Source organism: Chionomys nivalis, chromosome 3, assembly GCF_950005125.1.
Source record: "Chionomys nivalis chromosome 3, mChiNiv1.1, whole genome shotgun sequence".
Lineage (NCBI taxonomy): Eukaryota > Metazoa > Chordata > Mammalia > Rodentia > Cricetidae > Chionomys > Chionomys nivalis.
Window position 1 is genome coordinate 109,759,105 of NC_080088.1, and position 21,875 is coordinate 109,780,979.

General features: G+C 46.5%; 2 protein-coding genes across 8 annotated transcripts in view; one reads left to right on the forward strand and one right to left on the reverse strand.

The window, feature by feature from the left end:
• Positions 1 to 1,259: 1,259 nt before the first annotated feature.
• On the reverse strand, positions 1,260 to 15,464 carry Mtrfr (mitochondrial translation release factor in rescue). Its single transcript, XM_057764898.1, has 3 exons — positions 15,365 to 15,464; positions 3,705 to 4,013; positions 1,260 to 2,295 (listed from the first exon to the last, which is right to left on the reverse strand). Exons 2-3 carry the CDS (start codon positions 3,984 to 3,986, stop codon positions 2,032 to 2,034), a joined length of 546 nt encoding a protein of 181 aa, XP_057620881.1. The 5' UTR covers positions 3,987 to 4,013; positions 15,365 to 15,464; the 3' UTR covers positions 1,260 to 2,031.
• Positions 15,465 to 15,681: 217 nt separating this feature from the next.
• Positions 15,682 to 21,875, forward strand: part of Mphosph9 (M-phase phosphoprotein 9) — a 71,561-nt gene continuing 65,367 nt past the window's right edge. For 4 of the 7 annotated variants that reach the window (XR_009056820.1, XM_057764285.1, XM_057764284.1 and 1 more), the window contains exons 1-2: positions 15,682 to 15,824; positions 18,004 to 18,287. Coding sequence is in view for 5 of the 7 variants with exons in the window: in XM_057764285.1 (XP_057620268.1) it covers positions 18,181 to 18,287 (107 nt within the window). In the remaining 2 variants the exon portion in view is untranslated. Of the gene's footprint in view, positions 15,825 to 18,003; positions 18,288 to 21,875 lie in introns of those variants that run through there. The other 3 variants (XM_057764281.1, XM_057764282.1, XM_057764287.1) reach the window with 2 other exon arrangements.

Sequence of the window (21,875 nt, forward strand, 5' to 3'; positions counted from 1 at the left end):
TTCCATAACTCCCTGTTCAAGGGAGCCTGATTAGAGGATCTACTGTTACAACAAAGGGATCCCTGTTTGGAGCAGCTTCCGCATGTATGTAATGCAGTGTCCAGCCTAGAACAGCTTAAAGAACAGTGCTCCCCCACCCCTAGGTGAGGCGGGTAACAGCAAGCATCACTGTTTCTCCCTATCTGTAGATCTATAGCCACATGTAAGTGGAGGTTTCTCTGTCCTGCCCCATCCCAGAGTCCCTTCTTAGAGGCTTAATGGCCAAACAGCTCCTAATGCACAGACACATAGGGTGCATTAAAGAGGAGGGAGTGGTACTTTGGAAGCGTCAAGGACTCACCAGATATAAGATATAGAACATCAAGTTTCCACGTCAGGTGATTCCAGTTAGCCTGACTTGCCATTGTCTACTACCAATCACAAAGCCTGCCTCCATATATGAAACCTTCATACAGTAACTGATGTTGACCAGAGGTCACGCACACACCCCTTCTAGAAGACATGAGACTGTCACCTGGCATGCAGGCTCCTGCCTGTCTGGCTGGAAGTTCACCAAGTCTTCTGCTCCCGGCTTGATTGTCTTACTCGGAAGTCTGATTTGGCATCGCCCTCCTTCTTACCCTTCCTCCTCTTTCTCCTTGCTTCCTCCTCTGCCGGTACACCTGTCCCTCTAAAGTGACATCAGCACACCTGTCTCAGCATTTCCCCTGCTTGAGACAGGGTCTCACTATGTCCTGGAACTTACTATGTAGGCCAGGCTGGGATTAAAGATGTGGACCACCTTTGAAATTCTTTTTTTTTTTTTTTGGTTTTTCGAGACAGGGTTTCTCTGTGGTTTTGGAGCCTGTCCTGGAACTAGCTCTTGTAGACCAGGCTGGTCTCGAACTCACAGAGATCCGCCTGCCTCTGCCTCCCAAGTGCTGGGATTAAAGGCGTGCGCCACCACCGCCCGGCCACCTTTGAAATTCTTACAGGGAAAGCAAACCAAACAAATGGAAAACCACCTGTAGCTTTGTGTAGTGGTGCACGTCAGTAATCCTTGGGGAGGCAGAGACATGAAGACCAGGAGTTCAAGGCCAGCCTGGGCTACATGAGACCTTAACTCCAAAACCAAAATGACTGTAAGGTCCAATCGGCAAGTTCCACATCCATTTCTTTTTCTTTGATGACTCCACAGATAAATCCACATCCATTTCTGTTGCTGTGATAAAATACCCTGGCAGAAAGCAACTTATGAAAGAAGAATTTATTTAGCTTGCTATTTCAAGTTACAGTAAGTCATCTTAGGGGAAGTCGAGGTAGGAGCTCCAATAGTATCACACCATATCCAGTCAAGAGAGTAAAAAGCATCGCTGCTTGCTTTTCTTAGCTAGCTTTCTTGTATTCTGGGTTCCTGCTTAGGGAATGATGCTGCCCACAATGAGCTGAGTTTTCTGACTTAGTTAACAATACAGATAATTCCCACAGACATCCTTATAATTTCTCACTAAAACTTCCCTGGTGATGCTAGCTTGTGTGAATTGTTAAAACCAGCAAGCACAGCAGGTAACTTAGGGCCACTTCACTGACAGTTTATTTTTTATTTATTTATTTATTTTTTTTGGTTTTTCGAGACAGGGTTTCTCTGTAGTTTTGGAGCCTGTCCTGGAACTAGCTCTTGTAGACCAGGCTGGTCTCGAACTCACAGAGATCCGCCTGCCTCTGCCTCCCGAGTGCTGGGATTAAAGGCGTGCGCCACCACCGCCCGGCTTCAAACTGTTTTCATCTCAACCTTGTATTGCTTGTTCATTTTTGTGTGTGACAAGTGTGGGCACACAGGGAATAACGTACATCAGGAAGTCAGAGGACTCTGGAGTCAGTTTTGACCCTCCACCCTTATGTGGATTTTGAGGATCAAACTCACTTGCGGGACAAGTGCTTCTGCCCAAGCCCTAGCCCTCCCGAGTGCCGAGACAGCAGTGTGTACCACCACTCCTGCCTCCAGGACGCTTTCTTTAGATGCTCCAATACTGGTGCCAGGCATTACCACCCCTATTCCCGAAAGCCCCCTGGTACACCGTCAGCACCAGTTCTCTCCTCAGGGACGTGTTGACTTGCTTCCCATAGTTCTTTCAACAACTTCTTTTTTTCTAAAGTCTCCTTTGCTCTTTTCTTCCTCGCTTGCTTTTTCCTCTCAGCCTCCAGCTTTTCTTTGTGGACACGGCTGTTTTCGCCATTGTAGAGGATATCCACTTTCTCCTGGAGGATTTTCCGAGCTATCTTTCTGTTTTGCTCCACTGACCGTGTTTGGTGGCACTGCAAGAGATCACGGCAGGAATGTGAAAACCATGGGTGTGGGGAGACGGGCAGGACCTCAGAAGCCCCGGTCCCTCAATCCACCCATTCTTCACAGAGGGGAAGGCCAGGAGGGCAAAGGCACGAGCGTCTTGAGTCAGCCATGTGGGTACAGGGAATCAAACCTGGGTCTTCTGGAAGAGCAGGCCAGTGCTCTTAACCACTGAGTCATCTTTTCACCCCCAACAATAGCTTTTAATTAATTTAAGCAGTTTCCAAGTAATAATGGAAGCACTGACTGGAATCTCTAGCTTGTGTCAGGGAGCGACCCCTGTGGAAAATTCGCATGCCATTCACAACCGTGTATCCGTCTGGATAACAGCTTGCCACAACATTCAGTTTATGTGAAAGTGATGGCAGCCAGGGCCTAGCAGAGTTGAGGGGCAAAGGAAGTGCTGTGGCACGAGGGGGAGATTTCCAAAAGGAAAACGAAGCTAGTGGCAAGTGCAACGAAAATGCTTTTGGAGTTTTGTTATGAATGAGGGTTTTAACTTCTGTCTTCTTGGCCCCAGAAACCGGCCATGAAGCAGCTACTGTGAATCTGGACTCCCCTTGAAGGACTGTGGGTGAGCAAGTTCCTTGTCTGGTCAGGCAGTAAGCACTGTTTTCAGGCCTCAGAGCTAACACAGTGCCTGCCCCTAGTGGTGAAACACCTGCTGGTAGACTGGCTGTGCCTGGGAAAATCTGCGCTGCCTGCATGCTCCTTCAGGGCTGTGTGCGGCTCTGGGGCCCTCTAGTGACGGACACACACACAGCAGTGGCCGTGGCTGGCTGGTGGCTCTGCTGGCCTCACTCCTATTTCAGAGGCAGTGCGTCTGCTGCACTCTGGGCTAAAAGGCACTCGGCTACTTGCTACACCTGTGGTTTGTTAGGGGCTGCGCTGCCCTTGACCAGAGACCGCCTTAAGGAAGGTTTACGCTGGCAGCTGTGAAGAGCACTTTGCCTCGCTTCCCCTCTACCTCATCTTTTCCTAGGAAGGGCAAGCGTTGGAGATGTTTGCAAAGCAGGGCAGAGGGACATGGAGAGCTACCCTACAAACTGAGGAGTGAGATAGCTAGCCAGAAGCATAGTCCATCAGTTCCATGCGCCGACCAGGGGTGGCTTTGGGAGCAGCAGGCTTAACCACAGCATCCCTTGCTGGTGACACACAGCTGAACTCAAGGACAGCGGCAGAGCTCTGGCTCCTGAGACTGGGCAGGAGGTTCATTTCCAGAGGGACAGACAGCTCAGGGTTTGGGTACATCTGCAGTGCCCTGATTATACTGGGTTGGCAGAGCATGCCAGTGCTCGAATGGGCATGCCCCTTACTGAAACCTGCTGTGGCTGCAGACCTGGACTCCTCTCATCTACCCACCCCCTCCACTCTCTACCTTGACCACAATGCCGGAGGGCACATGTTTGAGCACTACACAGTTGCTGGTTTTGTTGGTAGCCTGGCCCCCTGGACCATGGCCTTTCACAAACTGTTCTTCAAGCTCACTCTCATTCAGGGGAAGCAGAGCAGGATAGTCCTTCCTGCCTGCCACCTGCACCACAGCAGCAGCCATTCCTGGGAAGAGCAGTGCTGGCTTCTCCTGAAGCCCGAGTCCCCAGTTCCCCAAGCACATCCTGATCAGCGGTGCAGGGAAACGGAGCAAAGCCCAGGTGCTCATCGCGGACACGAGGCGGTGCGGCAGGACCTGCGATGGAGAAAGAATGAGGCCATGTTTTCACTTTGCTCTCCAGAGGACAGCCAGGCTTCAAACAGCTTTTTATACAGCCTCAGTGACAGCCCTTCATGCCCAGGGCATGTAGGGAACAAGCAAAGGCAGGCTACTCAGCAAGGCATGCCTCTCAGGGCGGGAGTTGCCCCGAGTTCTAACTGTTCATGCCTGTCGGCTAACACATGTATTACTTCCTTTCTAAGCCTATAGCATGGGGTATTCCCATCCAAGGACTAACCAGGCCTGACCCTGCTTAGCTTCAAAGATCAGTGCTTTCGGGGGGGGGGGGAAGGTATGGCCACAGACTACACATTTTCTTAAAACACACCAAAAATATCTTCTGAGCACCCGGAGGTGCCATCTCCTTAGGCAAGAGGTACTGAGTGTGACATTTAAAGGAGCAGGGCTGTGGTTTACTAAAGACACTAAAGTGCACATTGAGGAAGAATTAGGACCTGAGTCAAGGACAGTGTTTAAATGTGAAATCTATATTTGTGCAAAGATGACAGTATCAGTCTATTTTATAGCTGAGCTTAAAGTCTGACATAGTAAACCCACAACAAAACTTCACTGTCAGTCAGTGCCCTGACTGTTGGCTTGTAATGCTGGCAGTTTCACGGATTTGAATGGGAACATCTGCCCTGGGATGCACTGCCAATAATGTGATCCAACTGGTCTTTTTACCAAATCAGTTTCTACTAAGGCACCTGTTAGGCCTAAACACCACCAAGGATGAGGGACCCATGAGCCAGCCAGAGAAGACACTCAAGACTACGTGGGGAGTGAGCACCCATGCACATTCAACCCATTCTTAACAAGTTACACCCCCAGGGTCAGAAAAGTCTTTGCTTTTAAACAATGAAAGAGTTAAATAAAGCTAATCCTAGCACTCAGGAGGCTGAAGCAGGACTGCCAGGAATTTGAGACCAACCCAGGTTGTAAGACCCGGTCTAAAAATCTAAGAAGATTTAACTAATGACTCAAAATACAGCACAACATTGAGATCACTTAGCTGACAAATGAACTGGGCAGGGAATTGTAGCCACAAGGACATGGTCAACCCACAGGCTTTTGAGGTTTTCAAGGGGTCAACATTTGCTTTTCTCCACACACCTCACGTTTGGTAGAAAAGAGCAAAGGAGAAAGCATTCTGGGGACGGCTCTCCTAACGGTTCCGGGGCTCGGCAGTCAGCTAATCTCAGAACCACAGCGTATTTGAGGGCTGTGCGGCTGCTGAGGGTGTGCAGGCGCCAAGCATAGGGATGCTACGTTCACACGGCTCTCCCTGAGGCTCTCAATAGCAGCCGAAACCTGGTGACAGTCCTGGCAGCTGGTCTGTGACACATGGAGGAGCTAGCTTCTAAGATGACCGGACCTCCGGGACAGAAGTGCCCAGGTGTGACTGCTGACTCCTGCTGTGTCTCCCCAGGTGAGCACTGGGGAGGGCAGCACTGGGGAGGGCTCCTGATGAAGGCACACTGTACTTGGTGCTTTACTTTTCACTTGGTTTATTTTATTTTTTTGAGACAGGGTTTCTCTGTAGCCCTGGCTGTCCTGGAACTTGCCGTGTAGACAAGGATGGCCCGAACTCGAGAGTGCCTGCCCCAGTGCTGGATTACAGGTGTGGTTTTTTTAACTTTATTTATGTAGGTTTATTTTATTTATTTATTTATTTATTTATTTATTTATTTATTTATTTATTTTTTGGTTTTTCGAGACAGGGTTTCTCTGTGGTTTTGGAGCCTGTCCTGGAACTAGCTCTGTAGACCAGGCTGGGCTCGAACTCACAGAGATCCGCCTGCCTCTGCCTCCCAAGTGCTGGGATTAAAGGCGTGCGCCACCACCGCCCGGCGGTTTTTTTTTTTTTTTTTTAAAGATTTATTTATTTATTATGTATACAACATTCTGCCTCGATGTATGCCCGCACGCCAGAAGAGGGCGCCAGATCTCATTACAGATGGTTGTGAGCCACCATGTGGTTGCTGGGAATTGAACTCAGGACCTCTGGAAGAGCAGCCTGTGCTCTTAACCTCTGAGCCATCTCTCCAGCCCCCCGGCGGTTTTTTTTAAAAAAATATTTATTTATTATGTATACAATATTCTGCCTGTATGTCTGCAGGCCAGAAGAGGGCACCAGACCTCATTACAGATAGTTGTGAGCCACCATGTGGTTGTTGGGAATTGAACTCAGGACCTTTGGAAGAGCAGGCAATGAGCCATCTCTCCAGCCCTTATATAGGTTTTTAAAACTTATTTAATCATCATCATCATCATCATTATTGAGACAGGATCTCTGTTATGTAGCTCTGGCTGTCCTGGAACTTGCTGTATAGACCACACTGGACTCAAACTCCCAGAGATCTGCCTGTCTCTGCCTCCTGAGTGTTCGGATTAAAGGCGTGCGCCACCATGCCCTTTTAAAATTTTCTGTGTTTGGTGTTTTGCCTTCATGTATGTATGTGTATCATGTTCATGCCTGGTGCCACCGAGGCCAAAAGAGGGTGTTAGATCCTCTGCTACTGGAGTGGCAGACAGTTGTGAGGCACCGTGTGTGTGTGTGTGTGTGTGTGTGTGTATGCTGGGATCTGACCCCAGCTCTTAATAGCTGAGCCATCTCTCCAGCCCCTACTTAATTTTTTTGTTTGTTTTGAGGTAGGACCTGAGGCTGCACTCTCCTGCATTATGCACAGCTCCTGCTTCTTTCTTCTCTCCCCTTCCTTCCTTCCTTCCTTCCTTCCTTCCTTCCTTCCTTCCTTCCTTCCTTCCTTCCTTCCTTCCTTCCTCCCTCCCTCCCTCCCTCCCTCCCTCCCTCCCTCCCTCCCTCCCTTCCTCCCTCCCTCCCCCCCTCCCTCCCTCCTTCCTTCCTTCCGTCTCTCTGTATTTTGAGGCAGATTTTCATATGCAGCCCTGGCTGACCTGGCACTCTATAGACCTAAGACTAAACATGAGTCACCATGTCCCACTTTCCTTTTGGTGTAAATGCAAGCTTCTGAGCAGCCAGAAGAGTTGATAACTGCACGGATGCTGGGTGTCTCTGAACCTCTTTTTCTGTGGGAAACAAACATGATGAACTATAACACACGGTCTTCTCAAGCCTTGCTACTGCTTGCTTTCAAGTCTATGATATGGTTCTTTTTGTGACATTCAATGTGTCCTGCCATAGTCATGGTTGATATTTAAGACAACAGTGGACGGGGCTTCTGTGGAGAGGCATAAATCAAAATCCAGAGCAATGAAAATGGTGCTTTAAGAACTATTTTGTAGGGGAGGAGTCTGGAGAAATGGCTCAGTGTTAAGAGTGCTTATTGTGCCGGGCGGTGGTGGCGCAGGCCTTTAATCTCAGCACTCAGGCAGAGGCAGGTGGATCTCTGTGAGTTCGAGGCCAGCCTGGTCTACAAGAGCTAGTTCCAGGACAGGCTCCAAAACCACAGAGAAACAATAACAACAACAAAAAGAGAGTGCTTATTGCTGTTACTGAGGACATGAGTTCAGTTCCCAGCACCCACATGGGTCGCTTCTTCTAACTCCAGTTCCAGGGGATCCAATGTGCTCTTCTGGCCTCTGAAGCACTGCACACACACAAGCAAACACACAATAATTAAATCCAAATGCAATAATCTGAGTTTGGTCCTGGGACTCTTGGTAGGAACTGACTCCTGAAAGTTACCCTCTGACCTTCACATGAGCACCGTTCAACACACAAATACATGTTAAAATATACTTTTTTAAGGCAGAGGCAGGCGGATCTCTGTGAGTTCGAGACCAGCCTGATCTACAAGAGCTAGTTCCAGGACAGGCTTCAAAGCCACAGAGAAACCCTGTCTCGAAAAACCAAAAAAAAAAAAAAACAAAAAAAAAAAACAAAACTTTTTTAAAGCACGAATAAAAATATTGGTTTTGTTCAATGAGTCTGAAGTATTTTAGAATTATCCTTAAGAAAACATGAGTGAGTCAGGGTGGTGACGCATGTCTTTAATCCCAGCGCTTGGGAGGCAGAGGCAGGCAGGCCTCTGTGAGTTATGGTCTACACAGAGAAACCGGTTCAAAAAAAAAAAAAAGGAAATGATAAGTGATCAGGATGTGGTGGTCCCCACCTGAAATCCCAGAACTTGGGAGGCCAGGCCAGGAGTCATAAGACTCTGTCTCAAAAGAATAGCCAAGGGCAGGTGCAGTGGGTAAAGATGCTTGCCACCAAACCTGATGGCCTGTGTTCTCTCCAAGGAACTCATAAGATGAGAGAACTAGCTCCCAAAACTTGTCCTCTGACCTCCAGATATGTGCTGTGGCATGCACCTCTTCCCTGACAAAAGAAAATGTAATTCAAAACAAAACATCCCCAAATAAACAAGAAAATTTGACAAACCCAGACACTATAATCAGGGACAGGGCTAAGTTCATGTCCAGAATTGCCCTTGCCTTATTTCTGCTCTCAGTGTACGGAACAAATTCTGCTGTGTAGCAGAAGGCTTCAAGTCCCTGGGGAGGGCTGACCATGGAATGGGAGCCCGCCGGTTAGTGAGCAGACCGGACAGGACAGCAGTGATAACAGCGCCCTGACAAAGGCAGGCCAGACTCCCAGACAAAGGACAGCAGGGAGGGTTCTTTCATCAGCGGCCATCACAGCTACCGGCCCCATCGCTGCCCTTCTGTCTTAGTTCAGAGCTGACGAGCACCCTGGAAGATCTCCCACCCAGCTGAGTTCAAGGAGGCCCCCAGTGTTCAGTGACTGAGAGCTCTGTTTAATGGCTAACTCCAGCAGCCAATCAGACAATGCTAGACACCCCAGTGACTGCTAAAAATGACAAACACACCATGGCTCTGCTTCCCCAAAGCCCAGACTGGATTTCAGGTTTTATGTCCCCACAGGGCAACCTGAAGTCTTCGGGGACAATAGAAACAGCTCAAATTCTAGCTCATTGTGACATTAGAAAAATACAAGAGAAAATGTCAAAAAGAAGTGCTAGTAAGGGGAGACCGGCAGCCAGCAGCTCTGCCCTAATTCCTGTCTGGGAATATGGGCTTTAATGTGGGGCTGGCTCCGTACCTGACTTCCCTGGCCCTCCTTTTTCTTTGATGATGGCTTCAGCTATTCATGAGCCAATGAAGTTTGGGTTAAAGCCTCCCACTGTCTGAGTCCTGACTCGGTCAAGTGTAGAGAGAATAGACCTGCCAGACCTTCCAAAAGGAACTGAATTTGTCTGGTGGAAAATCTGGTTAAATGCTTGCTAAGCATCAAGCGTGGGCCTCAAGGAGCATGAGCTGTTTGCCCATCACAGAGACATGAAGGCATGTATAAATACAACAGATGTACAGCCGAGGCTGTGCCAGCAGTAGGCCCCAGATCCCCACAGTGCTCATCACCATTTCTGGATCACAGACATTTTCAAATCACCCCAAATCTGGGAGGGTACAGCTGCAGGGATGGTCTGCGACAGAGCCATCCCGGGCCAAATGAGATGTGTCCACAGCCCAAATGCTGTGGATGGGAGCAGGGGAGCCTTTTTATATCTCTTGAGAAGCATGAAGACTCGGGCTGGGAGTTCAGTGGTAGAGTTTTGCTTGCTTAGCCTGGCCCTGGGTTTCATTTCCCAGCATTGCAATAACTGAGTCAAGTTGCAGATTTTTAAAACCAGTAGGACTAGTGGTCTGGCTTAGCACGGAAACCGTAAAGGAGCTTGTCACCAAGTCTGAAGACCTGTGTTCAATCCTGGAGCCCATTCTTGCAAGTCGTGTCTCTCCCTCCACCTGCACGCACACGCACGCGCGCACACACACACACATTCACGCACACACACGCAATTAAAACAACCCATGAAGAGTATGTTTGTATGAGTTCAAGAAGGTTATTCTTGACTGTATTCTGTGTCTGACTGCTTTGTTTAATGGTTAATTCCAGCAGACCATTCTTTCTACACTTGACCAAGTTAGGACTTGGACAGTGAGAGACTTTAACCCAAAATTTGGTGGTCCATAATTTTGCATCTCCTCTGTTAGACTTGGGTGCTGGGATTATTATACCCAGATCAGGCAAGGGAATTTGATTTTAGTTTCAATTTAGGAAAGCCCATGGGTTTCAATCTAGAACTGCTGTTTTTTTTAAAAATGTACCGCTTAGTTTTCTTTAGAAAGGTAAGGTGCTCAGCTGGGCGGGGTGGTGTACACCTTTAATCCCAGCACTAGGGAGGCAGAAGCAGGGGAATCTCTGTGAGTTCGAGGCCACAGAGCTATAAGAGCTAGTTCCAGGGCAGGCTCTAAAACTACAGCGAAACAAAACCCTGTCTCAAAAAAAAAAAAAAAAAAAAAAAAAAAGTATGGTGCTCAGAAGTCTCCCGAGCCACAGCTTCCATGGTGTGTCAGCCTTGCAGAAGCTTCATCAATACTAAGCAGAGAGAACCCCTGTAGAGAGAACTCCATAGGGCAGTTTAGAAGAGATGCTCTCAGGAGGTTTGGCCATTTTTTAGCATGCAACATTGGGGCAAGCAGGGAAAGTAGACTCCGTTTTTCAGAATCTCTGCTTTTTGTTATTATTGTTTTGAGTCAGGGCCTCTCTATGTAAATCCCAACTGGCCTGGGATTCACTATGTAGTCCAGGCTGGCCTTGAATTCAAAGAACTCTGAGATCTGCCTCTGCCTCCTGAGTGCTGGGATTTAAAGATATATGCCCCATTCCTGGCAGACTTTTTTCTAACTAGCCCCCAGGTAAAGTGTGTTCAGGGACCACATTTTGAGTGGTATTCCGAAGGACTCTGAGCAGTATTGTCTGCATCCTGACACTTAGGATGGCTTGGAATCATGATGGCAGTGATAAGGATCCAGGAGTGTGATGGATCAGTGGTCCTCAACCTTCCTGATGCTGCGACCCCTTAACAAAGTTCCTCAGGTTGTGGTGACCCTCAACCATAACATTTTGTGGCTACGTCATGAGACTCTGGGTCTATCCCCAGCAGAGCATAAACCAGGCTTGGTGGTGCATGCTTATAATCCCTGCCCTAGAGAGGCGGAGGCAGGAGGATCATAAATTCAGGGCAATCCTCAGTTTGACAGCAAGCTTGAAGTCAACCTGGGATACATGACCCTGCTTTGATCTGGGAGAACAGTGGCAGTGGAGACCACTCTGGGTCTGGTCTGAATTTAACAGGTTTGTTGCTACCTAGGTCAAGAGACAACTAATGAAATATATAAAGGGACCAGTATCCCGTTTTCACAATACCAACATCCTGTTCCTCTTTTTATAGTAGAGACTTTCAATGCACCGAGAATTACGCCTCTATTCGTGGCGTCTCACAGGGATCTTCTATCAGCAACAGTGTGAGCACACCAGGACACTACGACAGCACAACGAGCGACACAACCTTCCATCTCAAACTCCTTAAAGCCTGGTATGTAGACAATTAATGTGTTCAGTATTTGTTTAGTACTCAAATGTCTTCATCAACCCTTCACAGTACAGTAGTGAGCTGGCTATGGACGTGCAAACCTGCAATTTCAGCACCTTTGAGGCTAGCCTGGGCTACACAGACCCAACTCCTTAAAAAAAAAGCTAGTCGGGCGGTGGTGGCGCACGCCTTTAACCCCAGCACTTGGGAGGCAGAGGCAGGCGGATCTCTGTGAGTTCGAGACCAGCCTGGTCTACAAGAGCTAGTTCCAGGACAGGCTCCAAAACCACAGAGAAACCCTGTCTTGAAAAAGCAAAAAAAAAAGCTAAACCAAAAATGATAGTATAAAGAAAATAAATAAGGGACACTGCGTAGACTCATTGTGGAAGGTCCTGAGGTTTTACAAAAACAAACGAACAAACAAACAACAACAAAAACAACAAAAAAAACCCAGGGGATCGTATAGCTTAGGATGGCCTCAAGCTTACTACAGAGACTAAGATGATCTTGAATTCTGATATTCCTACAGAGTTGGAGTACAGACAAGCCGTTTTCAACTTTGAGTCAGGGTCTCATTATGAAGTCCTGGCTGGCCTGGAACTTGGTATGTAGACCATGTTGGCTCCAATTTGCAGAGATCCACCTGCCTCTGTCTCTTAAGAGCTGGGATTAAAGGCATGTGCAACTATGCCTGTTTGTTTTTCAAGACAGGGTTTCTCTGTGTAGTCCTGGCTGTCCTGGAACTCACTCAGACTGATCTCAAACTCACAGAGCTATGCCTCTGTCTAAGTGTTAGGATTAAAGGTATGTGCTTTGATTTCAACTTGTGAAACTAAATTTATCTTTTTCCAAGCATGTTTCTTAACATCTCCAATGTGCTCTTTCTTTCTATTCCCTAAAAAAAAGTTTGCTCACTTTCCTTAACCTTCTCTTTGAGTATGTCTCTCATTTTATCACAGAGAGACTATACCGCAGAACAGAATAAGCTTTCTTTCATTTCCTTCTCCATTTCCACGTGTGGGTGTGTGAACGTGTGCTTGCAGAGGTCCACGTTGATGCTGGGACTCCTCCCCATTGCTCTTTCACCTTACACATTGAATCAGGATCTTAACTGAACCCAGAGTTCCCTCGTCAGCTTGCTCTGGGGATTCCCCACCTGACCTCCAAGGCTGGTCACCACTCTCACTGGGCATTTCATGTGAGTTCTGGGTATCCAAACCCTGGTCCCAATACGTGAGCAGGAAGTGCTTCGACCGCGGAGTAGCTCTCCAGCCCATCACTTTATTTCGAGACAGTCTCCCTATGTAGCCCAGGCTATCCTTAATCTTAATATCCTATTGCTCCAGCATCCCAAATTCTGGGATTATAGGCCTGTGCTATGTTACTATGAAGAATAAGTATGAACTATGTAGTTCTCATGCCTAGAGTTGTGACTTACTTACTCTACAGTCATGGTCATGTCTCGTCATGTGTAAGGGAAGATCTTACCATGTAGGGTGAGGACAAAGCCATGTATGTTGCCACAGACATAAAACTTCTAGTGCATATTAGGTGGTAGCACAGCACCCTTAAACTGCACAACTGGGGAGCTTTTGACTCCCAGACATTTAAGCTGTGGTCTGATAGTATAATACCAGTATGAAAAACAACTGTCTCATGGGTATTTTAAAGCTCAAAGTGAAACGGCATCCAGAAGAGTGACCTGAAAGTTATTTTGTTTGATTTGGTCCAGTTTAAGAAGTACCTGGAGCTGGGCAATGGCAGTGTACGCCTTCAATCCAGCACTTGGGAGGCAGAGGCAGGTGGATAGCTTTGAGTTTGAGGCCAGCCTGGTCTACAGAGCAAGTCCTAGGGCAGCCAGGACTGCACAGAGAAACCCTGTCTTGAAAACCAAAACAAAATAAAGTATCTGGAAACCATGAGAATACCAAAGAGCTGCTGTTTGCTCAGGTCATAATTCTGGTGTATGAGATCAGGTGCCAAGGAGATCATTATGATGCCAAAATTCCAGCCTGCCTTCTTCGCAGGTTCACACTGACACACCAAGCTGCCTTGATTGAAACAAGTCCTGGCCGAGATAACCTCAGGAAGTATGGAATATAGTAGAAAAAACCCAAAATTTAAACATAGGGCTGGAAATGTGGGCTCTTAGAAGAATAACTGCTTAGCTATGGATTTTCAGCACCACAAAATGAATCAAAACACAAATATAAACCTGATAATTTTCCATGTTTACTATGTAAGCTAGATTTGGTTTCATTGCTTATTTTTTGCTGTGAAGGATGTGCTAGAAAACGTCAGGAACACAAAGTAACACCCTCAAGTCACACCAGGAAACAGGAGGGAGAGCCAATTCCAGCATGCGAGTGGCAGGAGTTCTAGGCCAGCAAAAGAACTAACCAATGAATGAGACCTTACCAAGAAGCTTTACCCGAGGTAAGAGACATGGCATGTACAACCTTATGTGTGCCAATGAACAAAACAGCTGGGGTGGTGGTGGCGCACGCCTTTAATCCCAGCACTCGGGAGACAGAGGTAGGCGGATCTGTGAGTTTGAGGCTAGCCTGGTCTACAGAGTGAGTTCCAGGACAGCCAGAGCTACACAGAGAAACCCTGTTTTGAAACAAAACAAAACCAAAAAACCAAAAAACCAGTTTAATCACAATGCTAATTCCTGAACATTTGACTTAACACATCAACAAATTAAAAACAAATTCTCTAAAAATTACCTAAAATGAATATACTGAAGCTGTGTTGGTACACGCTGATTGGTCATCCCAGAATTTGTGAGGTAAAGGCAGGAAGATCAAGCTATCAAGGCTAGCCTTAGTTGCATACTGAGTAGTTACACCAGAAGGTTAACTGGGGTTATAAGAGAGACCCTCTCTTAAACAGCAAAACAGAACTCAAGAAAAATACTACTACTCAGATGATACTGTGAAGACAAAACAATCCAACAACAAAAACCTCCCCCAAATTTACAGAGCATTTCTGGTCTGGTCTGTGGCCATGACCTGTGTGGTTAGCAGCTAGTAGTAGCTGCCTTTGGAGTTAATATTCATCTGTATGAGGAACACAGCTTTCTCTGATGAGGTGTTTGAGAAATTCCTAATTCTCACTTATCTGAATGCAAGATTCTAGTGTCTCTAATTGTTAGTCTAATAGATTAAATCTGGACCAACTGAAATAAGTGAGAAACACGTTGAAATATGAAGTCACTGAAAACATCTGTGCACTTAAACATCTGATTTTGGTTTGGTGCGTGGTCATGATCCTGATGAGTGGATGAATCAGTGGAGATTTTAATCCACATACACTTTAGATCTGACATACACCTGTAGGTTTGGGGTTGCTACTGAATTTCACTGTTGATATGTGTCTGGCCAGGCTTGAAAGCATAGGCCTTTTATCCCAGCACTTGAGGGACAGAGGAGTGCGCATTTCCGTAAGTCCAAGGCCAGCCTGATCTACGTAGTGAGTTCTAGGGTATATAGTGAAACTGTCTAAAACAATACTAATAAAAACAAGTGGTGGGGTTTTAAGGAGGAGAGGATGAGATGTTTCTTTGTAGGTTTGCCATTTCAAGGGCAAATACATCCCCGCATCCTGACTTCGCAGACAGTGCCCAGGCATTGCCTAGGCAATAGTACCTGCTACTCCTAGTACTGAACTTGCTGCAAGACAAGATCCACTGCCTAAGTATCGACACGTTTCTGCTTGGGCCTCCGAAGAGCTACCTTCTCCAGAGCAGCTCGCACCAAGAGTCTGGAGAGACACACAGCCAGTCTCCCTAAACTTAGGGTAAAGAGTCCAGACAACTTAGCTCAGGAGTCAGGCCAAGTAAGTGACGCAAGTCGGAAGTAGGTCAGGAGTTCCAGCTTCAAGATCTCACCCCAGAGCCTGTGACAGTAGTAACCAGGCTCGTCGGAGCCGGGCCTTGCAGACGCTTACCTGTTTTTGCACCGGCCTCCAGCCGGAAACATTCAGCCAGAATCTAAACCACGGGGGAATCAAAGGTGAAGTCTGCGTTCTTCTCCCCCCCACCCCAACAGCCCCCAGGTCTGCGCATGCGTCCTACTCCTTCGGCGGCTTCCCTAGCCTGCCAGAGGCTCATTCTCATTAACTACGCCTGCGAGAAATCGAGGCGTCTTCCCGCAGTTTCTAGAGAACCAATCGGCGGGGGCCTTGACCTCAAGCCCCACCCTCACGCCGCTTGCGTCGCCCTGCCCTCTTTGGCGCGAGCTGCGCGTCAGGGAACGAGGGAAGGCGCCTGTCTGCGCCGGCTCGTCCCTCTCCCGAGCAGCCAATCGCCGGTGAGCCGCCGGGCATGCGCGCGCGCGCGCCTTCTGGAGTTTAACGGTTGCGTGAGGCCAATTTCTCGGGCCAGGCTAGGCAGAGGCGAGGAGGCCAGGTAAGCGGTCGCGGCTTGTGGGCAGCTGCGTGCCGCGAGGGCTGAGGACTGAGTCCTAGACGATCCCATCAGAGGGGACCCCCTTGGGTGCGTTGACAGGCTAGGGTGAGGGACTGTGGCTACCGCAAAGCTGGCCGGAGCCTGCTGGCGTGTGCGGGTCCGCAGTTGCGGGCGCTCTTTGTAGACTCGTGCCCTTGAGTGACATCAGCGAGGCCCAATCGGAGGGCGGCCTTTGCAAGGGGCGTGGGTGCTCGCCCCCTCCCCCCCGGTAGTGGTACCCACGCTTCCACTGGAAATGACAGTGATCACGAGCGGCTCTCCAACATGCCTGCTGCCTTGTATTCTCTCTCCTCCGGTCTTGAACCGGTAGGCGCTACCCGCGACTAGGGTCTGACTTCTGCCCCTGAAACCACCTCGTACTGGTTCCTTTCAGCCTCCCCGCAGAGGAAGCCCTGTGAACTTTCAAATTGTTAGTGCTACTCCGTCACTCCTGCCTCCGACTCCAAAGGGTTGTAGGGTGACGGACAGAGCATCGTTTTTTTTGGTGCTGAAAGTTATATTTAGAAATGTCTGTTCCTGTATTCAGTTTCTATCAAGTTCATTTTCAGATCCATAGCGGGTTTCCCCCTTTTCTCCTCGCCCTTCCCCGTCCCGGGAGAGGTGTCATTGAGGTTCTAGTAGTGTTTCTATCTGAATCTTGCATCCGGATTACCTCAGCGGAGGTGGATGTGGGGGAGGGCCTGTGAGAAGAGATGGAACGGTAGATCAACCTCTCTGGAGAATTTGTGGTCATTTGAATCCACGTATTTTCGTTGCCAGTTGGAAGAGGCAGCCCCTGGCTTTTTCAATACCCCATTTGTCACTGGTGATGGGCCAGACACTGGGTGGGAAGGTGGTGGAAGTCAAATCCATTTGGTTAGATCTGTACCTGTCCTGGAGGCAATGCTGCTTTATCTTCAATGAACTGATTGTGTTCTTTAAGCCCTGGAAAGTGAGAGTTGGGTGGCACAGGAATGTGAGAAAGTTCTTCCGATGCAGTCTCTAAACTTCTCATTTTATAAGCAGCATGTTTTTTTTTGTTTTGTTTTGGTTTGGTTTTTGTTGTTGTTCCCCCTCATCTTTCATCTCTTTGAAATCAGTGGATTCTGGAAAGATGATGCATATGGTTGGGCTTATGACAGCAAGTTTAAATCTATATATCCAGATTTAGTAAAATTTTAGTTAACTTGTTCAGAGTACAAAGTATTGAGAATTGTATATCCAGCCATTTTTAACAGTTAAATAGCTCTTAAACGCAAACATAAGACTAAATAGTTAAGTCCTGTTAGTGGTTACATAAGTTAACAAACCTGCAGTGTAGGACTTACTAAATAAGTGAACCAGGCCTGAAAGTATTCCATTTATTATGTAATAGAGTGCACCTAGAACCTTGATTTTTTTTTTTTTTTTTTTTTTTTTTTTTTTTTTTTTGGTTTTTGGTTTTTCAAGACAGGGTTTCTCTGTAGCTTTGGTGTCCGTCCCGGAACTAGCTCTTGTAGACCAGGCTGGCCTCGAACTCCCAGAGATCCGCCTGCCTCTGCCTCCCGAGTGCTGGGATTAAAGGTGTGCGCCACCACCGCCCGGCTAGAACCTTGATTATTAAACACAAAATTCTGAAACATTACCTGTAGGGGATAATGTGATTCTTACAAATTACCTTAAAAAGACATATGGTCCCTATACATAAACTGCATCCTGCTGAAAGTATGTGATTTAGGGATTTTAGAAGAAGAAATGCTAACTCCAGAACTTTCCATCACCCTGAGGTGAAAAGCGAGTGCACTGCAGTGGCCTCCTTTCTCTCGTCCTCCTCAGGGCTTCATAGTCTGCTTTGCCCTGTGGGTTTGCCAGTGCTAGATTCTTCATATAAATGAAGTCATAGAGTAGTAGTTTTTTTTGTTTTTCCTGAGACAGGGTTTCTCTGGATAGCTTTGGAGCCTGTTCTGGAACTCTCTATGTAGACCAGGCTGGCTTCAAATTCACAGAGATTCTCCTGCCCCTGCCTCCCGAGTGCTGGGACTAAAGGTGTGCCCCACCACTGCCCGGCCTAGCTGCTGTTCTTTATGTAGATGAATTTTCAAGGTCTGCAAAGCCAAGAAAAGATAGTGGGTAAATTGTACATTTAATGTTTTTTCCGTAGTTTTCCCTGTTCATCTTCAGACTCCTTGGAAGCGTAGCGGACTTCACAGCTGTGAATGTCAGCTGCTGAGGATGCCGGTAGACGATGAAGCAGCTGAAGAGGAGCCGGAAACAGCCTCCTCCTTCAGGAGAAACAAGAGTGCTTCCAGATGACAGAGCTTAACAATTTCCATACGATATGGAGGATTTTGATTTAGTGGAAACTTTACAAAAATCTTCACCTTCTGCAGACTCTGATATCAAAAGTACTCCCCATTCTCTCGGATTGAGCTTGCGTGCTAATAGGTAAGAATTGTTAGATACTATTTCTTTTTTTTAAGATAGGATTTCTCTGTGTTTATTCTGGAACTCTCTCTGTAGACCAGACTGGCTTTGAACTCAGAGGTCCACCTGTCTCCGTCTCCCTAGTGCTGGGGACAATGATGTGTGCCACCACCACCAGGTGGTTGGATACTATTTTCATGTGTTAATAAACCAAAATAACTTTATTTGCAGAACTGACCAGTTGATCTAATCAGTGCCATTGTTGCCTTAAAGAACAAACAACCCATCTCTGATTAGGAACTGTTTAGGGACAGTCCTGAACTCTCACTGTAGACCAGGCTGGCCTTGAACTGAGAAATCCATCATTATGTTTTTTTTATTTTGTAACTTACAAGCATATCTTTAAAATTTGATAGCATATATATATATATATATATATAATTTTTTTGAGGTAAGACCTCTTATAGCCAAGGCTAACCTGACTCATAATGTACTCAGAGATAATCTTGATCTTTTGATTCTCTACATCCTGATAATTGCCTAGTTATTTTTCCTTTTTTTTTTTTAACCTTTTTAATTTTTTTAAAGAGACATTCTCATTGTGTAGCTCAGGCTGGCCTTAAACTCAAGGAAGTCCTCCTGTCTTAGCCTTCCTAGTACTGGGGTTACAAATGTGAGCTACTGGGCTGGAGAGATGGTTCAGTGGTTAAGAGCATAGGCTGCTCTTCCAGAGGTCCTGAGTTCAATTCACAGCAACCACATGGTGGCTCACAACCATCTGTAATAATATCTGGTGTCCTCTTCTGATGTGCAGATAAACATGCAGGCAAAACACTGTATAAATAATAAATCTTTAGAAAAATAAAATTAAAAAAAAAACACAAATGTGATCTACGGTACCTGGGTTATTTCTACATTCTAAATTAATAGTATACATAATATTTTATATTGTAGAAGCATCACACCAATCTGGGAAACAGTAATTAAAAATGCGTATTAGAACTGGACAGTGGTGGCGCACGCCTTTAATCCCAGTACTCGGGAGGCAGAGGCAGGTGGATTTCTGTGAATTCCAGGACAGTCTGGTCCACAGAGCTAGTTCCAGGATAGCTAAGCCTACCAAAGAAACTCTTCCAAAACAAAACAAAACAAGAAAACCCCAAAAAACCCCAAAAAGCAAAAAACAGACTGAGTTGACAAAATAGCCAATAAAATTCTTCATGTATTTAGTTTTTTTTTTTTTTTTTTTTTTTTTATTTTTGAGACAGGGTTTCTCTGTAGCTTTTGGTTCCTGTCCTGGAACTAGCTCTTGTAGACCAGGCTGGCCTCAAACTCACAGAGATCCGCCTGCCTCTGCCTCCCAAGTGCTGGGATTAAAGGCGTGCGCCACCACCGCCCGGCTGTATTTAGTTAGTGATTCAATTATTTAGGGTCTCTATGTCCCTGGCTGCCCTGAAGTTCATTTATATAGTCCAGGTTGGCTTGGAACCTGTAGCAGTCTTTTGACTCTACCTCCCAAGCTGGGGAGTATGGCTTTGTGAAGACACACACACACACACACACACACACACACACACACACATTTGGGTGCTCCTCCCTCCCTCCCTCCCTCCCTCCCTCCCTCCCTCCCTCCCTCCCTCCCTCCCTCCCTCCCTCCCTCCCTCCTTTCTCTTTTTTGATACAGGGCCTCTCTATATAACCTTAGCTCTCGTGGAACTCACTATTTTGCCAGGCTGGCCTCTAACTCATAGAGATCCATCTACCTCTGCCTCTAGAGTTCTGGGATTAAAGACGTGTACCACCATATTTGGCAAAGGGTCAGATAGTTTTAAATATAAAGATTTTGATGAATTTGTGTATTATAAATTAACTACCTTAAAACTGTTGATTCTCTGCCTTCCTTGTGAGGTTTTGAAGCAGTAATGTCCCGCGGGTAAGGCAGTAGGAGAGAAAGACGTAAAGGCCCGAGACATGTCTGCTGCAGTGTCCACCTTGAAGCCGAACGCGGCCACATTTACCTCCTGTCTCATTTGGTGGCCCCTCTGAAATCTACTTCTAGAAGAAATTCCATTTAGTACTTTAATTGCCTGTCGAACCTAAATGTACTTCTCATGAAATTGATGTCATTGAATTTGTATCTCCTTTCTTTGTGACTGACACTTAAATCCACCATGTTGAAACTAGATTATTGCAACTCTGTAAAGGTCTTATGTACAACATATATTTTAAAGAGTTTATTGTGGTCTTGCTCTTCAATTTTTTTCTGCTTCTAACTTTATTATTTTATTATTTTCATTTTGGTTAGTGTGTGTGTGTGTGCACGCATACATGCGTGCATGCGTGTGTGCAAAACAAAACAGATCTACATCGTAAATAAATAAAATTGCTCAGGGACTGGGAATGTAATTCCACTGGTTGTATACTTATTTGACATGCAGGAAGCCCTGGGTTCTGTTCCTAGCACAGCAGAAATCAAGAATCATGCCTGTAATTCCTACACTTAGGAAGAAAAGGTAGGAAGAATAGCAGTTCAAGCTCATCTTCTCCTATGTAGTGAATTTGAGGCCAGCCTTACATACATGTGGCTGAAAAATAATAACAGTAAATTGGAGGAAAGATGGCTTAGTGGCTAAGAGCACAGACTACTCTTCCAGTGGACCCAGGCCTAATTCCCAGCACCCACTTGACAGCTTACAACTGTTTGTGGCTCTAGTTTCAGGGGATCCAGCACTCTCACAGATACATATATGCAGGCAAAACACCAAAGCACATAGGATAAAAATAAATCATTGAAAAAAAGCCGGGCAGTGGTAGTGCACGCCTTTAATCCCAGCACTCAGGAGGCAGAGGCAGGCGGATCTCTGTGAGTTCGAGGCCAGCCTGGTCTACAAGAGCTAGTTCCAGGACAGGAACCAAAAAGCTACGGAGAAACCCTGTCTCGAAAAATCCAAAAAAAAAAAATAAAAATGAAAAAAGAAAACATTTGGCTGGGCAGTGGTGGCACTCGCCTTCCATCCCAGCACTCGGGAGGCAGAGGCAGGCAGATTTTTGTGAGTTCGAGCTAGTTCCAGGACAGACTCCAAAGCTACAGAGAAACGCTGTCTCAAAAAACAAAAAACAACAAACAAACAAACAAACAACAAAACAAAAAACCCAGTAAAAATGCCCTTTCAGCTACAAAACAGATCTAAAGTTCTGAATTGTATTTGGGGTGTTTATAAACAAATCTGAAGTCATCCCACGTTTGGAAGTCTTCTGGAAGTGTTAGTGTTCCATTACACACCATACAGGCTCAATAAATCCTATCTATTGACTGCTAATTGGGTTGGCAGAGCTTTCATTCACAGGCAGTTCAGTGATAAGCACAAGCTTATCACATGGAATCTGAGGATCTGGTTACTGGATTGACTGTTCTGGCAGCAGAGAGAGACTGCTTAGCGGACAATGGAGGGCTGTTGTTAAAGTGGGCCAGATGAGCCTCCAGAATAGTTAAGGGAAGCTGTGCCATCCTCCCTGTTGTTTCTGCTGGAGAAGGTTTCTCTCATAAAGATGTGAGTGTGTCCTTGTGTGGTCAGGTTTCTGAGGAGGATTAGGTGTCAGTGGTTATGT